This window comes from Rutidosis leptorrhynchoides, chromosome 2 (genome assembly GCF_046630445.1).
Source record: "Rutidosis leptorrhynchoides isolate AG116_Rl617_1_P2 chromosome 2, CSIRO_AGI_Rlap_v1, whole genome shotgun sequence".
In the NCBI taxonomy this organism is placed as follows: domain Eukaryota; kingdom Viridiplantae; phylum Streptophyta; class Magnoliopsida; order Asterales; family Asteraceae; genus Rutidosis; species Rutidosis leptorrhynchoides.
Window position 1 is genome coordinate 461,286,329 of NC_092334.1, and position 19,650 is coordinate 461,305,978.

A 19,650-nucleotide genomic window follows, 5' to 3' on the forward strand; every position below is an offset into this window, starting at 1 on the left:
AAGAAAAATATATACGAATATATTGCCACCTTTTACATTACATAATCATGGTTTGTATGAATGTAAGACATCAACATATTTATTAATGATAATTATCGTCCATATTATTGTCAAATCTCAAAACAAGTTAAAAATCACAAAATGCGTGTTATATTAAAAAAATTTATGACATGTACACATGTTCGCATACTAATTGTAAATATGCTAATGAAAAATATAAAAAAAATTATAAAGTTAATTTTAATGATTACCCGAGTTTTTACCTTCTATGGGGGAGCCAATGTAATCGTTCATAGAAGAGTTTCCTCGTTTACCAAAAAAAAAAACTATTTTGAGTTTAACCTTAATCTTCATTAACATTTCCATCTCTTCATTAATGTTTATCGCAGTTTGTACGTTTATTATGATTCTCGATTGAACTTTTAACCCTACATTGAGTGAAAGAGAAGAAAAATAAAGAAAATATCTACGCATATATATTGAGTGAGAGATGAGAAAAAAAAAATTAATTAGCTTGTGAAGATGGCAGCCATTAATAATCCAAGTTTTATAGTAGAAGTTGGAGAAGAACATTACCCATACCCATCTCATGTCAATGCACCAAGCCTTGTTACTGTAAAGCTGAGTGGTAAAGAAAAGTACGACGTATGGAAAACACAAATTGTCATCAATGTTGCTTCCAGTGGTATAGTCGCATTATTGTTAACTGGTGGAAGAACTGCACATTCTCGATTTGCAATTCCTATTGACCCTACCGATGAATCTTTTTGTCGCATCTTGCCCAACAGTAACCTTGCTGCATTGATAAGAAGGGCTAAGTTGATTATATGGGATGAAGCACCAATGGTTAAAAGGATTTGTGTAGAAACTATGGATCGTTCCTTTCGTGACATATGCAGAACTATTAATCCAGATAACATTGACAAACCGTTCGGAGGTAAGGTTGTAGTTTTTGGGGGTGATTTCAGACAAGTGTTACCTGTTATAACTCAAGGCAAAAGAGAGGATATTGTGAACGCATCACTTAACTCATCGTACATATGGGATCATGTAACTGTTCTGAAACTAACAATTAATATGCGTCTTTCATCAGTTCCTTTAGGTACTTCTCGAGAACGGAAAAAAAAATGGAAGATATTAGAAAGTTCGCAGACTGGTTGCTAAACATTGGTGATGGTAATGTTAATCCAACAGACGATGGAATTTCTGATGTGGAAATGCCCGAAGATGTATTAATAAATGATGTCCAAGATCCAATTGGATCAATTATAGCTTCTATCTATCCAGATTATCTTCAAAACCTTGGAAATCCAACTTACTATCAAGAACGTGCTATTCTTGCTCCAACACACGAATACGCTAATGTCATAAACGATAGGATGATGGAATCACTGGATGGCGAAGCACGGACATATTTGAGCTCGGACAGCATATGTCAGTCTTCTAGAGATGCAGACTTTAATAGTGAGTTGTACACAATGGACTATTTGAACAGCATCAGCATTGGTGGATTACCTAAACATGCACTAACACTTAAAGTTGGAGTACCTGTTATGCTTCTTAGGAACATTGATCAATCGGGTGGACTGTGCAACGACACCAGGTTGCAGGTCATTGAACTATGTGACAAGGTTATTAAAGCTAAAATTTTGACCGGTACACATGTTGGGAAACTTACAGCTATTTCAAGGATGTTAATTGTACCTTCAGACAAACGAATTCCGTTTAGATTTCAGAGGAGACAGTTTCCGGTAGCGGTATGCTTTGCTATGACTATCAGCAAGAGCCAAGGACAATCATTATCGAATGTTGGTTTATTCCTACCGAAACTGGTATTCAGTCATGGTGTAATGACCCGGAATTTTCCGACCAAATTATACTTATGAGATTAATATTTACATAAATTAAACCATACCAACATGATAAGCAATCCAAATTGTTGAGACTTGTGTTTTTAAAAAGAGTTTTACACAACGTTTGACCGTCCAATATGACCGATGATATCACGAACTATATAACATACGATAATTATACGTTTGTGTATATATATATATATATATATATTTATATATATTTAACATGATCTAAGGATGGTTTAACATCTCATTGTGTACTAATGACAATGAGTTATAAGTATATTTTGAAACTACTAACTTAAGTTTTCAAAACGATAACTATACGTAACATTCTTTGATATATATACTTATAATCTATAATGCTTATACATGTATCGTATATATAATGTATTTAATCACTTTTTAAGGACTTAAATACATAAAACAATATAAGTATATTCACAAAAGATAGCTATATTTGAATTCTCATTCCGTTTCCTCAAGATTTCTATACGTATATCTAGGGTATATGTACCCGTATCATACCCAGCTTCTATACGTATTTATTATTGGTATATATACACATCAAATCAACATCCTAATCAACATTATTACTGCCCTAGATATGAGGTAACTAGGATTTGTCAAGTAGTATGAATTATTAGTAAGAAAACAAAATTAGGAATCCTTTTCTTTTTTTATAAACTAAAAACGTTTTTATAAATGAACACCATTTCTTCACTCCATTTTCTCATACCTACACCCTCATTTCTCTCTCAAAATACTCCTAACTTCATACTTGATCATTTCCAAACATTTTTCCTATCATTTAGCTTCAATTACAAGCCTTAAACACCATAAGAAAACTCTTTCAAGAACATATCAAAATAACCACCCATTTGAAGAAGTTTACTTCCAACCTTTTGATCTAACTTCACCACTCTTTGATTCCAAGATTATTTCTTATCTTTTGCAGTAACTTTTTCCAAGTAACTTGAGGTAGTAACCTTGTTCATAATCTTATTCAATTCATATTCATATAGCTATCTTATTTTGTGGTATAAAATTTTAACAACAAGAACATAGTTTGAATGAACTTGTTCGCAAACTAAATAGATCCTTCTAACTTGACTTTTAAAACACTACAAGACCTGTAATATATCATAATGATATGCTAACCTAACAAGATATAACTTGGTTTTACAAAGAACATCTTAAAAACTGAATCTACGTCGTCGGAGTGCAATCGGGGGCTGTTTTGGGTTGGATAATTAAAAACCATCTTGAACTTTGAATTGGAAGTTCATGTTCTGGAAAAATGATATTTCTTATGAATATGTTAACACATAAAAATTTCATGGTTTAACTCAAAGTGTAAGTATTTTTAGAAAAATGATCATTAAATGTTGTTTTTATGATAGAAAATGATCACTTTCATAAGTTTCACCAAAGTTTGACCTATAACCTATAATTTTGAATACAAACTAAGGTATTTTCAGTTCATATTCTTAAAATTTGACTCGATCCAAGGAAGTGGCAAGTTGAACCAATAAAAACGGAGTTGTAATGAAGAAACTACGACTAAAACAAGATTGGGTATCCGAAGCTAGTTTAGCTACGAAAATATTTGGAGAAAAAGTAAATTAATCATATCTTTTCTAATTAATATGATATTTTATATATAATTACTTATGATTTGATTTTATATATTTCAGGACCACCCGTAAACAACACGAGAAGATTAATCATAAGACCTCATGATTGTACGCAACACGTCATTTGACAACACGGTACTTTATGTACGCAACACGTCATTTGACAACATGGTACCATGGGTCGAGATTAATTCTGATCAATACGAATACGATGGGGTCTTTATTTATTTTATTTAAGCAACTAATTGTGGACCACTAACATCGGACTGCTAATTACGGACTAAGAAAATATTAAAAGTATTAAAAGTATATATATATGTAACGATTACTTAAAAAGAAAATATGTTGATATATTATATATATGGTTAGGTTCGTGATATCTATCGGAGACCAAGTCGAATTAAATACCTTCAAGACAAAAGTGAGTTTCATTTGCTCCCTTTTTAATTGTTTTTGCAATATATATTTTTGGGCTGATAATACATGCGCTGCTTTTATAAATGTTTACAAAATAGACACAAGTACTTAAAAATATATTCTACGTTGAGTTGTACCACTGGCATATTTCCCTGTAGCTTATATATATATATATATATATATATATATATATATATATATATATATATATATATATATATATATATATATATATATATATATATATATATATATATATATATATATATATATATATATATAACTACTATTTACATGGGTATTGTAAACGCGAATCCTGTTGATAGATCTATCGGGCCTGACAACCCTAACCGGACTGGACGACCAGTATTCAACGGTTGCACAGTACTTCGTTTTGGTGACTACACTTGGTACGGTGTAATGAGATTTCATAATAAAGGGAATATGCGACGTTGATTAAATGTTAAGTATGGTTACCAAGTGCTCAACCACTTAGAATGCTTTACATACACTTGCGAGTGTATTATGTTTATGATTATGAAATCTTGTGGTCTATTAACATATTGAAATGATTGTTATGATAAACCTATGAACTCACCAACCTTTTGGTTGACACTTTAAAGTATGTTTATTCTCAGGTACGAATTAAGTCTTCCGCTGTGCATTTGCTCAATATAAGGACATTACTTGGAGCCGATCATCGCAATGGGACCAAATGTTGATGACTTCGTCCAGGTGGATTAGGACGGGTCCTTTCAGTTGGTATCAGAGCGGTGGTCATAGCTAACCAGGTCTTGCATTAGTGTGTCTAACTAGTAGTTGTTAGGATGCTTTAATGAGTCTGGACTTCGACCGTGTCTAGATGTCAAAAGTTTTGCTTATCATTTCTAGTCGGAAATCATCTGCTTATCATCCTTAGGAAATTACCTGCTTATCATTCATAAGTCTAGACACATTTTACTGCATTTACTGCATTGATAGTGTATAGATGAATTCTTATCTTAGCATATCTGTTATTGCGAACTTTGATTGATATCTTTTCAAAGATTCTCCGTAATTTACGGAATTTTGGTATTATATATACATATGTAAATTATGTATTGAAGAGTACCAAATCTAACTCCTATAATCTATTCCATACCAAAAATTCATTTTCCCCATTATACAAGATGGATTCCGCATCTAGTTCGAATTCTTCAGATTCCGACAGTTATGCCGATATGGATTTCCATTCGGGCTCCGAAAGCAGCGTCACCGGAATGGATCAACCAATTTCCCATCATCTATTATGGATGAATTAGGGATGGGTTCGTAATATACTAAATCACTTGAGACAAGAAGAAGGTGATCCATTCCATCCACCAAATTGCCCTCTTGGCGATGAACCTGAAGCACTTACCGGCGAACCTATTCGAAACACCATTTTCTCTCTCATTTCTAGAGTATCTCGTCACGATTATATACTATCCTATATTACAAATCTTGTTCATTCTCTCGATCCAACAGCCAATCATCCTGGTGTACTAGCAGAAGTTAACGAACTTCGCGCTCGCGTGACGGCTTTGGAGAACATGGTGCGAAGGTTGCATATACCAGCAGCAGCACCAGCAGCATAATCATCACCACCATCAATAAAATCAACAATACCATCATCACCACTAACAAACAACATCCGCATCACACGTCTCGACATCATAATCTGTCCCACAAACATCAATATCATACGCACCATAGATACCAAGGAGTACCAACAATAATGAACGATGAAGTATTGATCCATAACTTCATTGATATTCTGCGAAGAATATGTGGTTTCAAAAAGTTTTAGAGATTTCTTATTCTAGCTCAAACCGAAAAGCAAATGAGATTAATATCATATTAACTCATTAAATTCATGATTTCATCTGAAGAAAATATATATGTATATATGTTTTCATAAAGATTGTAATTAAAAGTTCTTTTGTACAAAATATTAATGGTGAAATTTTTTTTTTAACGGGTAGGTAATACCCGAGGAATAATTAGATTTCATCTTAATAAGTTACATTGTACATTCGTCGAAGCTGATTCAACAATCATTTACTATCCTACTTACAACCACCGCAGAATAACCATTTTCATTCAATTTCATATTTGGATTTTGACTTCCCAGATTCCAACAAATGGCATATGAAGAAAACATATGACAAAATAAAATCTGTTAAAAACAAACAAATTAACTATGAAAAATTTTGTTAAGAATTCACGCTAACTGTTCCAGCTAATTGTTCCTAGCTAACTGATTACATTTTATTTATCGCAGTTTATTTATCGCAATTTAATTATCGCACTTTTATTTATCGTCATTTAATTTCTGTAATTATTTTACGCACTTTAAATATCGGGACACGTATACAATGTTTTGACATATCATATCGACGCATCTATATATATTATTTGGAATCACCATAGACACTCTATATACAGTAATGATCGAGTTCTCTATACAGGGTTTGAGTTGTGATCGAGTCTGAGACGTATACGGGTCACGACACGTATTAATTAATTCGTATATTATATATTGAACTATATATGAATTATTGGACTGTTACTGTGGACTATCGACTGTGGACTAATGACATTGGACAATTAAAATGAATTAAAATATTGATTATAACATATGAAACTAAACATTTCATCAAGATTGCCACTTGATTTCATCTTAAACCTCATTGTATCTCGACAATTACAATCAGCGTTCAAATCTGTCATGATTTTTAAAAACACCTCAATCGAGAGGATAAACCAACCGCACTTCATCTATGGAAGAAAAGATTGATGCATATAGTTATGCACCTGAAAAACCCTCAGAAACTGAGTAAACGTTTGACACGTATCTGTTCTAGTTCCTTTGACATTGTTATTACCGAAGATCGTTTTGCAATCCCTTTCCAAAGTAGCTAATCTTGTCACAGCTCCAGCAAGTCAACTCCGACTTTTCATCCGAAACAACTTTATTATAACCGCGATATATATGCATACTCTTTATTGTTACTGGGGAACCTTTTATATTCCACAATATTACCATCAGCGATTAATCATTCTAAAAACATAATTCTCCTGAAACTACCTCGGTTTGATAACCGATGACCCAGATCAGTTAACTTTGAAAATGCTGACGAAGCAGCATGTTGTAGATGATCTTAATGGCCAAAAGTTTGATGATAAAAAAAGGAGTGTTAGGAACGCTCGATAGAAAATTTAGTACCGAAAAGCAGATTATGGGAAACTATGAAGAAAGCAGTGGACAAATCACAAAGAATAAGTTTGCCTTTAAAGAATCCAAATGATTCTGTGCCTGCTGAAATCGTTAGCAAACATCTTATTTCTCATTCTAAACCTTCACAGACAAATCTTCTTCATCATCCATTGATATTAGAAATTCTAAGATATTCTCGTATGTTCTATTATAAATATCCTCCATATTTCTGGCGATATTTTCACAACTATTCTTATCTGAGATCATTTATCTCTCCGTAATATCTGCAACATAAAAGAAACTGTGTTAGTTTCTAAATTCTGAAACCTTCGAGTTTAAAATATGAATGTTTTGAAGTAGTGTTGGGAACTGAAGCATGGATTAGTATAATATAATGACACTTGATCAACGTCATTATATTACAGTAAGTCATGCTGAGTTTCTAATGAAGCATGATGATTCACAGTACCGTCATCATGTGCCATTTACACGACTCTTACATTCTATCTAATCTCTAAACATATCAAGAGAATATTTTTCTGGATGACTCGGTCTTCTCCAGGGTATTCTGGTAATTTAACAAATCAAAATCGTTCTATTACCATTTTCTTCTTAGAGCATTAGCTATGTTCATTCTGAATTTCATATCTATGAATTCTGGACCATTACTCGCTTGACTCGAAGTCGGGAAGAGAAAACGAAAGCATGAAGCTCCGAAAAATAATGAAGAGTATAAACTCCGATAATAACCCTGAAATTACAAACCGTGTATATCGATGCAGATAGCAATATAGAGACACGGGAGAATTAGAAACACTATAAACACAAGAGTATAGTAGAAGTAAATAGATTCTTCTGGTGGTAGATGAAAAAGAAGAATGACAGATATAAAAGTTAGGAGTATATCAAGAATCAGGACTGGATGGAGCATATTGATGAATGCTTTAAAGTAAGAATCAATGGAGAAAGAATAGAAGGTGTGAGTCGTGGAAAATAAGGAAACGAAGGGGTGAATTTATAGTGAAATATCCGACAGAGCAATCGAAACAGATTATTGCATATAATCAAAGAAGATCCTGATTTCCTTAATCACCAAAGAACCAAATCTTATTACGTAAGATTCTCTTTAAATCCCTTAAATCCCGAAAATCAATCATAACTACGTCATCGGTTAAGACGAATATATTTTACTCATCTCACTCTTTTACGATAGTCTCATTTATATTCTTCGCATAATCGAATCGTTTTATCTACATTACTCAATGATAATAAAACTCCATTATTACCTTATATTTGTCATGAAAACCTTCTTATTGTTATCCATAACAACCTCTATCAAATTTAGGGGACGAAATTTCTTTATCGGGTAGGTACTGTAATGACCCGGAATTTTCCGACCAAATTATACTTATGAGATTAATATTTACATAAATTAAACCATACCAACATGATAAGCAATCCAAATTGTTGAGACTTGTGTTTTTAAAAAGAGTTTTACACAACGTTTGACCGTCCAATATGACCGATGATATCACGAACTATATAACATACGATAATTATACGTTTGTGTATATATATATATATATATATATATATTTATATATATTTAACATGATCTAAGGATGGTTTAACATCTCATTGTGTAATAATGACAATGAGTTATAAGTATATTTTGAAACTACTAACTTAAGTTTTCAAAACGATAACTATACGTAACATTCTTTGATATATATACTTATAATCTATAATGCTTATACATGTATCGTATATATAATGTATTTAATCACTTTTTAAGGACTTAAATACATAAAACAATATAAGTATATTCACAAAAGATAGCTATATTTGAATTCTCATTCCGTTTCCTCAAGATTTCTATACGTATATCTAGGGTATATGTACCCGTATCATACCCAGCTTCTATACGTATTTATTATTGGTATATATACACATCAAATCAACATCCTAATCAACATTATTACTACCCTAGATATGAGGTAACTAGGATTTGTCAAGTAGTATGAATTATTAGTAAGAAAACAAAATTAGGAATCCTTTTCTTTTTTTATAAACTAAAAACGTTTTTATAAATGAACACCATTTCTTCACTCCATTTTCTCATACCTACACCCTCATTTCTCTCTCAAAATACTCCTAACTTCATACTTGATCATTTCCAAACATTTTTCCTATCATTTAGCTTCAATTACAAGCCTTAAACACCATAAGAAAACTCTTTCAAGAACATATCAAAATAACCACCCATTTGAAGAAGTTTACTTCCAACCTTTTGATCTAACTTCACCACTCTTTGATTCCAAGATTATTTCTTATCTTTTGCAGTAACTTTTTCCAAGTAACTTGAGGTAGTAACCTTGTTCATAATCTTATTCAATTCATATTCATATAGCTATCTTATTTTGTGGTATAAAATTTTAACAACAGGAACATAGTTTGAATGAACTTGTTCGCAAACTAAATAGATCCTTCTAACTTGACTTTTAAAACACTGCAAGACCTGTAATATATCATAATGATATGCTAACCTAACAAGATATAACTTGGTTTTACAAAGAACATCTTAAAAACTGAATCTACGTCGTCGGAGTGCAACCGGGGGCTGTTTTGGGTTGGATAATTAAAAACCATCTTGAACTTTGAATTGGAAGTTCATGTTCTGGAAAAATGATATTTCTTATGAATATGTTAACACATAAAAATTTCATGGTTTAACTCAAAGTGTAAGTATTTTTAGAAAAATGATCATTAAATGTTGTTTTTATGATGGAAAATGATCACTTTCATAAGTTTCACCAAAGTTTGACCTATAACCTATAATTTTGAATACAAACTAAGGTATTTTCAGTTCATATTCTTAAAATTTGACTTGATCCAAGGAAGTGGCAAGTTGAACCAACAAAAACGGAGTTGTAATGAAGAAACTACGACTAAAACAAGATTGGGTATCCGAAGCTAGTTTAGCTACGAAAATATTTGGAGAAAAAGTAAATTAATCATATCTTTTCTAATTAATATGATATTTTATATATAATTACTTATGATTTGATTTTATATATTTCAGGACCACCCGTAAACAACACGAGAAGATTAATCATAAGACCTCATGATTGTACGCAACACGTCATTTGACAACACGGTACTTCATGTACGCAACACGTCATTTGACAACATGGTACCATGGGTCGAGATTAATTCTGATCAATACGAATACGATGGGGTTTTTATTTGTTTTATTTAAGCAACTAATTGTGGACCAATAACATCGGACTGCTAACTACGGACTAAGAAAATATTAAAAGTATTAAAAGTATATATATATGTAACGATTACTTAAAAAGAAAATATGTTGATATATTATATATATGGTTAGGTTCGTGATATCTATCGGAGACCAAGTCGAATTAAATACCTTCAAGGCAAAAGTGAGTTTCATTTGCTCCCTTTTTAATTGCTTTTGCAATATATATTTTTGGGCTGATAATACATGCGCTGCTTTTATAAATGTTTACAAAATAGACACAAGTACTTAAAAATATATTCTACGTTGAGTTGTACCACTGGCATATTTCCCTGTAGCTTGGTAACTACTATTTACATGGGTATTGTAAACGCGAATCCTGTTGATAGATCTATCGGGCCTGACAACCCCAACCGGACTGGACGACCAGTATTCAACGGTTGCACAGTACTTCGTTTTGGTGACTACACTTGGTACGGTGTAGTGAGATTTCATAATAAAGGGAATATGCGACGTTGATTAAATGTTAAGTATGGTTACCAAGTGCTCAACCACTTAGAATGCTTTACATACACTTGCGAGTGTATTATGTTTATGATTATGAAATCTTGTGGTCTATTAACATATTGAAATGATTGTTATGATAAACCTATGAACTCACCAACCTTTTGGTTGACACTTTAAAGTATGTTTATTCTCAGGTACGAATTAAGTCTTCCGCTGTGCATTTGCTCAATATAAGGACATTACTTGGAGCCGATCATCGCAATGGGACCAAATGTTGATGACTTCGTCCAAGTGGATTAGGACGGGTCCTTTCACATGGTCAATTATATGTTGCTTTGTCGAGGGTGACTTCCAAAGAGGGTTTAAAGGTCTTAATTTTGAACAAAGACAACGAGTTAACGAATACAACAAAAAATGTCGTATTCAAAGAAGTGTTGCAGCACCTATAAGGCAAGTAATCAATTTATTCAAATTAGTGCTCATATTTGCAGATTCCATTATCATGTGTTTGTTTGTATTTTTAAATTTTGTTCTCTCTTTTTTTTTTCTAACAGACTGGATTGCATTATGAAAGTGAAGACTGTTGGACATTATTGCTTGAGATAAAGTTTAGATAGTGATTCCCTTACTGTTTTTTTGTTTATCAATTTCAATTTCTTATTTTAAATGCGGGTGTATTTACAACTAACTTCTGAGATTAAAGACAAAAGTTTATTTACATGCCTATGAAACTTTGTCTTTACATTATTTTGTTGTCAGCATTTAAAGGGTTTTGTATATTTAACTTTCATTTTGTAGTTAGCATTTTGTATTAATGATGCTTTCTGTTTACCTCAATTTGTAGTACTAATTACAACAATGTTCTGTTCATCATTTGCATGATATTGAATTTATCATGCTTTCTGATTACATCCTTTTGTATTACTCATTTAAATGATTTTCTAATCCGATTGAAAAATTGTTTTATTAACTTCAATTTCATCACCTAATTGATTATTTACTCAATAGTAAGCTAAGAAATTTAATACTTATTTTTAGTTACATGTTTACAAACCTTCGGATAAAAAATTGGTCCATTACATAACTTCAAAGTAATTTAGCTCAACTGCCCATTAATTAAAATTGTTAGCCCAAATAATTTATTTGGCCCAATCATTTAAAAACAACTTAATTTGTGAACCGCCACATAAAAACAAATACCTATTCAGCAACAAACCCTAACAAATGGCAGTTCAATAGTTCAATCGACTGCAAACATTCATGTTACATAAAACCGTCGTCGTCCTCTAAAAGAATCTGTTAAGCGCCATCATCTACGTACGTCCTACCCATCTGATCACAATAGACAACAGCCGGTAACAATACCCTGTCATTTTTTCGTCAGGTATGCTTTATTCATTCCTTTAAACTTATCTGTTTATTTACGAATTGTTTGAACTTCCAGGAATAAGTGATTTTTAGTCTCAAAGCAATACACTAAACTGATTACATATAATTATTGTGAAATACAAACCATTGAAATTAATCATAATTATATGAATATTCAAGACTCATCATTAGGTTTGTTCAATATTACGAACTTAGTTGTCAGATGTTATACTTTGAATGTTACAGCATCTTCAAATTGAATTTACACAACCATATAAGCTGTCATATTATTTCTAATATTAGTTTTTAGTGTTTATTTGTTATTATTGACTGAATAATCACAAAAGACTAAATAACACCTATCATATTATTAGAATAAATTCTATAATGTAAAAATGTTTTTTTTTGAAAAAATATTATAAATTATGAACCCCAGTTTATTTCACTTTCATATTTATATAAATAAGTTACTTATCAACTGATTGACTGAATGTTCTAATAATGTAAACTCTGTAAAACTGTTACTCCTCTATTCTAAGTTTCTGTTGAAAAATCATATTCATTTAAAAATGCGAGTACTTCTTAATACAACTAAACTTCAATAAAATTCTGTTTATTAGGGTTCTTTAGTTTATTATACAAGTATGTTAGAACAACATATTCAAACAATTCAACTTATGTTTAACAGATACATGGCCCAAAAAAGTACATCTTATTAATGCGGCACCTTAACAAATTGTGAAATTTTACAGATTCAATGTCGAACGAGCAAAGCAACCTGCATCGCCCGTCATTCATTCACACATTCTCCCGTTTAGATGATATATTAGTGGTAATGTTAATGTTGGATCTTTACATTTTTATTCGACTGTATTCATTTATTGTTCATTGTCATATACAATTGTCTTTTAATACAAAAAATGTCTTCTTCAAAACAGGCTCTGCCATTATCTTGGTTTCGTGAATATTATCATGAGACATTACCTACACAAAACGTTTGGCTCCTCACTTTACAAGGCTATAAGGGTGAAGTGGCTTTCAGCATACACGATCTCACTTTATTTCTTAGCGAAGGATTTGGCAAAATCATTACCGATCTTAAAATCAAAATGCCTGACATTCTATGTATTACAGCTATTGACGTATTCAATTATGAGTTAGTTATTTATTCGAAAAGAACAATGGCTCCAAAGAACTGGTTCAATATCACCAAAAATTGGGTCAAAGTTACAGAATTGCAGCTAAAATTGTTCGAAAATGCCCATTACAGGAGATTCCCATCATTCATGCAGATTGTAGATGGATCCAACATTAACGTTCTGGTATGTACTTTATTGAAAAATACATAAATTTACATACAAAAAAAATTTTTTTAAAAAATATTGCACACAAGTTGAAAACAAAACAATGCAAATAAACTCCGATTAAAACATTACTCTTGATGAATGTTATCATTTACTTCTTCGAGCGATTTTTCGCCAAAATAATAACATTCGTCACAAAATGTCCTTTTTAAATGTTCATATTTTCATGTGATTTTAATGTTTAAAAAAATAAAATAAAAATTACTTCTCCACAAAAAAGTGTTTCCCACTTGATGATTATATATATATATATATATATATATATATATATATATATATATATATATATATATATATATATATATATAATCCATGGTTAAGCAACTGTAGTGGCTAAGTGGAGATAAGCAAAATAAAAAGAAATTTTTTTTTTTTTTTAGATTCATAAATCTGCATCAAAATGCTTTCATAATCTATATTTTTATAAGTAAAAAAAATATTTGAAATCGTTAAAAAATCGATGATGAATGATAATAATCGTGATGATTGATTCATTTATCATTCATCTGAATAGTGATGAAAAATTAATTTATCATTCATCACTATTCAGATGAATGATAAAATAATCATTCATCATGATTATTATCATTCATCATCGATTTTTTAACTATTACATTTTTTTTTAATTTTTAATTTTTGCGTTTTCTTCAATCTGCATATTAAGTGACCCTAAAAAGATAATTTTTTCGAATTTTTTTTATTGAAATTTTGATTATCCATTCTTAGACGTTTTTAAGCTTAGTCATGGATCGTACCCCTATATATATATATATATATATATATATATATATATATATATATATATATATATATATATATATATATATATATACATACATACATACATACATACATACATACATACATACATACACACACACACACACACATATTTTAAAGCCAAACCCCTTTGTTGACCAGTTTGTACCTATAATCGCTATTATCGTTAATATAAATACAGAAAATTAACACTAAATTACGTCAGTTTTGATTGATTTGAACGATTTTCACAAATTTTTTTACTTTTGACCGGAGTTGACCCAACGTTTTCCACATTTTACCCGATTTGTAACCATTGACCAACCGTAGTCTTCTCTTTTCACTCCCAATGTGGGGAACTTTTTTCGGTTTATTTTTTCTCGACTTATTAAACGCCGGGACTGGGTCGAGACGGGCTAGTCACCAAAATGTCGCAACGGGCGTCGTAACGGACGCAATGGATGTCTTTTACAACACTTCTATTAGTAATCATTTGAAGAATTGTTTAATATTAAAACAATCAAATAATGTCTTACCATTGAAGATTTCCGATCTTTCAGATAATATTACAGAGGAAACAGAGTTAACACCTTCATTGGCAAATGGCGATGCAGAGACTGTTCTTGAACATCTTCTTAATTGTGTAGAAAAACAACGAAACCGTGACAAGCAAAAGCTCCCATCGATTTGTGTGGTTCCTAGCACGTTAAGAGATCTTAGTCCAAGTTCTTTCACCCCTCTGGTGGTGTCTATAGGACCTCTACACAGAGATAATGAAAAAACGAAAGAATTTCAAATGGTGAAAGAGCGTTATATGCACGACCTATTGTTAAGGTGTCGTACTAATTCATCGCCACCGGAGCAACTACTAAACGAATGTGTGGAAAAGGTGATTGCTTCAATAGACCAAATCAGGGCATCGTATGCCGTTATAATTCCCTTTAGTGACATTGAACTTGCCAAGATGATGATTATAGATGCTTGTTTCATACTTGAGTTCTGCTTGAAGCACCTAGATGAAATTAAGCTTGGTTATGAAAACTATAAAAATATATTAAACGGGACATTACTCGTTGTTATTGCCGTTGATCTGATTTTGATAGAAAATCAAATCCCGTTTTTTGTCCTTCGGGATTTGTTCAATTGCATATGTGGAAGAAGAGATTCGATACCACCTGTTACTACACTTTTGTATGCTGTTATGGAAGGATATACAGATCCTTTCGTATATCGTTCTTCTAATGAAGACATTCTAAACCAAGACACTCACAATAATGAGTCAACTCATGATCATCTTCTTGGCCTTCTGCACTCATGTTACAAGCTCGCGGGTCATATGCCATCGATCCCAACAACACCGGCAACAACAGAAACTACCACAAACCGCAAATTAAAACTAGTAGCAATGAAAATGAAATCATATATGATTGCATGTTTTTCGTGGTGGTGTCGGGGTAAGCCTAGTAATTTAATAGTGCCAACACTTCGCATATATGATCAGACTGAGCAAATTTTGAGGAATCTAATTTCATATGAGCAAACATTTCCTAAAGTTCATGACTACTTTACATCATATGTACATGCTCTTTATTCTGTAGTTAAAGATGAAGAAGATGTAGCAACATTGGCAGAACTAAATATCCTTGAAAACCATCAACCTCACAAAGACGCTGCATATATGATCGATGCACTAAGCAAACTAATCCCTGATGAAGATCATCTCAGTTCACATCAAGAGTTGATGCATTTGACAAACTATTACAACAGTTCTTGGGTAAGAAATCTTAGACGGTTGAGAAGTACGTATTTTAGTAGTCCATGGAGTGCAATTGCATTTGTTGCTGGAATCATCATGTTTTCTCTCACAATAGTTCAGACAGTCTTTACCATCAAGGGCCCTTTATAATCATCCTATATATACATACTCGCTCCCAGTTGATGGAAACAACAAACATATGGTCCAGATATGTTGTACTTTTTATTGATTTTCTGTGTTTAGATTGATCTATGTCTATGCGTAATTATAAATCAAGTGTGAGTTGATTTTGCATGTAATGGTTCAAATAAGTTTGTTACAATACATACGTATACACATTTAATGTTAGTAGGTAGTCGGTGCAATTAATATAGTTAGTTGAGTTGGTGCATTTATTGGGCTGTCAGGTCTTGTATCTCGGGTCTATATATATCCTCCTTGTATGTTGTAAATATGAATCAATTAAGAGAAATGAAATTACAGAGAGTTTAGATATTTGTAGATGTTAAATTACATGGTATCAGAGCTAGGTAACGGGAGAATGGTTACCTGTGAAAGTACCCGATGAGTACTTTGTTAGAAGTTACACCCAGGAGTGTGTAACAGTGAGAAAGAGCACCCACAAGAGTGCTTAGTCAGAGACGTAGAATCACCCAGGAAGAGTGATTTACGTGTGAAAGTTGAGCCCATTGTTATATCCCGTGAGTACAACCATCCACCGCCACTGCTATTTCAAATCACCCGCGAGAGTGATTGTTGTCCCTTCAAGTCACCAAAATCAAGTGTCGTGAGTACCCTGTGAGTACTCTCTTCATTTAGTTTCTGTGTGAGTGAGAAAAAAAATAAAAATAAAAAATACCGTACCGCCACTGCCATCTGAATTCATCCACATCGAGTCATTTTTGAGTCTCACCACCCCCGCCAATTGATACATACGTCTATGAATTGCTGACCCTGAAAGTTAATTGCATTTACGACATCCACACAACTTCCACGCGCCGCCAGCCACCGTCACAGTCAACCCACTCACATGCGCGTGAGAGCGCGTGGGACTACCTCAGCTGCCGTTCCTTCTTCCGATCAGCTCGTTATGTAAGTCCGACCAAACCCAGGCGTGTTTCGGTCTATTCTGATATGTCGATTTTTCGAATCCAATTGGTGTTTTTGGGGTTGTGTGTTTCTGTAATAATAATAAAACAGAGTTGAGTTATGATAAAGTTAAGGTATGATATAATATGAGGTAGGTGAAGAGTGCAAGAAATAATGGGTGGTGAAAAAATACGTTGATTGTTTTTTCAAGTGGGTTCTTGATTTACAAGTATGATTTGCTGTTGATTTTTCAAAGGTGAAATAAAAGTCTTCAAAGTTGTATTATGTGGCCAGAAAAAGAAAAAAGAAGGTGATGGGGGATATGGTGTGTGCATGATTGGTGTAATTAAAATAAAAATCATAATAATATAATAAATAAACACCAAGTGGGTTTTGTGCAAAAAAAAAAAAAAAGGGGGATTGGTTTTTTTATGGCTGCTATTTTTGCTTCCAGTTTGATGCATATTACGGATACGGATATGAATATGTCGGATATTTATGGATTTGGTGGAATTGTGATTTGGTTATTTTTCAAGCTTATATTATATCCGTACATATTTGCTCCTTTTTATATATGGTCATTACAAGTAATCATGGGTGATGAAAATAAACTCTCATCACAAGTGAAATGTTCTTCCACATTTACTATCTCTGCGGAGGAATATAAAGAATACGTTCAATTGAAAGGATCCGTAAAACTCACGACACCATTTGCTGCTTTTGCTGAATCAGGTAAGTCTAATACATGCCTATTATCATCGGCCTCTAAATGGGTCATCGATTCTGGTGCTTCAGATCACATGACAGGTAATCATCATCTTTTCTCCGATTTTAAATCACAACCATCTCATGTTACAATTGCATATGGTACTACCTCTCCTGTCCTTGGTTTCGGTACAGTCAATCTTACCCCATCTATTTCGTTGTCATCGGTTTTTTGATCTACCTAACTTCTCATTTAATTTGTTGTCCGTTAGCAAAATTACTCGAGATTTGAATTGTGTTGCTTTACTCTATCCTGATTGTTGTGTCTTCCAGGATCTATCGACAAAGAAGATTATTGGTAAAGGAAGGGTATCTGATGGCCTATACATACTTGAACCTGAAACTAAAATACCACACTCTTTCGTATGCTCTAAGTCATCATCCCCTTATGAGATGCATTGTAGGTTGGGACATCCTTCTCTTCAGAGTATGAAGAAATTATGTCCTGAATTTTCTAATTTATAGTCTCTATATTGTGAGTCATGTCAGTTTGCTAAACACCATCGAATCCACTTACCTCCCAGAGTCAATAAACGAGCTTCAGCTCCATTTGAATTGGTTCACTCTGATGTTTGGGGACCATGTTCAGTTACTTCCAAACCCGGTTTTAAGTACTTTGTTACCTTCATTGATGATTATTCTCGAGTTACCTGGCTTTACTTGATGAAAAGTCGTTCCGAAGTATTTACTGTAGTGACCCGAACTTTTCCATGTTTATATATATTAATTGAGATTGATGTTTACATGATTAAATGTTTCCAACATGTTAAGCAATCAAACTTGTTAAGACTTGATTAATTGAAATAGGTTTCATATAGACAATTGACCACCCAAGTTGACCGGTGATTCACGAACGTTAAAACTTGTAAAAAAACTATATGATGACATATATATGGTTATATATATAGTTAACATGATATTTTGATAAGTAAACATATCATTAATTATATTAACAATGAACTACATATGTAAAAACAAGACTACTAACTTAATGATTTTGAAACGAGACATATATGTAACGTTTATCGTTGTAACGACATTTAATGTATATATATCATATTAAGAGATATTCGTACATCATAATATCATGATAATATAATAATTTAAAATCTCTTTTGATATTATAAACATTGGGTTAACAACATTTAACAAGATCGTTAACCTAAAGGTTTCAAAACAACACTTACATGTAACGACTAACGATGACTTAACGACTCAGTTAAAATGTATATACATGTAGTGTTTTAATACGTATTTATACACTTTTGAAAGACTTCAATACACTTATCAAAATACTTCTACTTAACAAAAATGCTTACAATTACATTCTCGTTCAGTTTCATCAACAATTCTACTCGTATGCACCCGTATTCGTACTCGTACAATACACAGCTTTTAGATGTATGTACTATTGGTATATACACTCCAATGATCAGCTCTTAGCAGCCCATGTGAGTCACCTAACACATGTGGGAACCATCATTTGGCAACTAGCATGAAATATCTCATAAGATTACAAAAATATGAGTAATCATTCATGACTTATTTACATGAAAACAAAATTACATATCCTTTATATCTAATCCATACACCAACGACCAAAAACACCTACAAACACTTTCATTCTTCAATTTTCTT

At 32.3% G+C, this 19,650-nt stretch overlaps 2 protein-coding genes across 2 annotated transcripts; both read left to right on the forward strand.

Moving 5' to 3' along the window:
- The first annotated feature begins 522 nt into the window (after window positions 1-522).
- LOC139889322 (uncharacterized) lies at window positions 523-11,528 on the forward strand. Its single transcript, XM_071872281.1, has 3 exons — window positions 523-1,102; window positions 1,195-1,832; window positions 11,466-11,528. Exons 1-3 carry the CDS (start codon window positions 523-525, stop codon window positions 11,526-11,528), a joined length of 1,281 nt encoding a protein of 426 aa, XP_071728382.1.
- A 1,671-nt stretch (window positions 11,529-13,199) lies between these two features.
- LOC139889323 (UPF0481 protein At3g47200-like) lies at window positions 13,200-16,308 on the forward strand. Its single transcript, XM_071872283.1, has 2 exons — window positions 13,200-13,601; window positions 14,947-16,308. Exons 1-2 carry the CDS (start codon window positions 13,200-13,202, stop codon window positions 16,306-16,308), a joined length of 1,764 nt encoding a protein of 587 aa, XP_071728384.1.
- The last annotated feature ends 3,342 nt before the right edge of the window (window positions 16,309-19,650 follow it).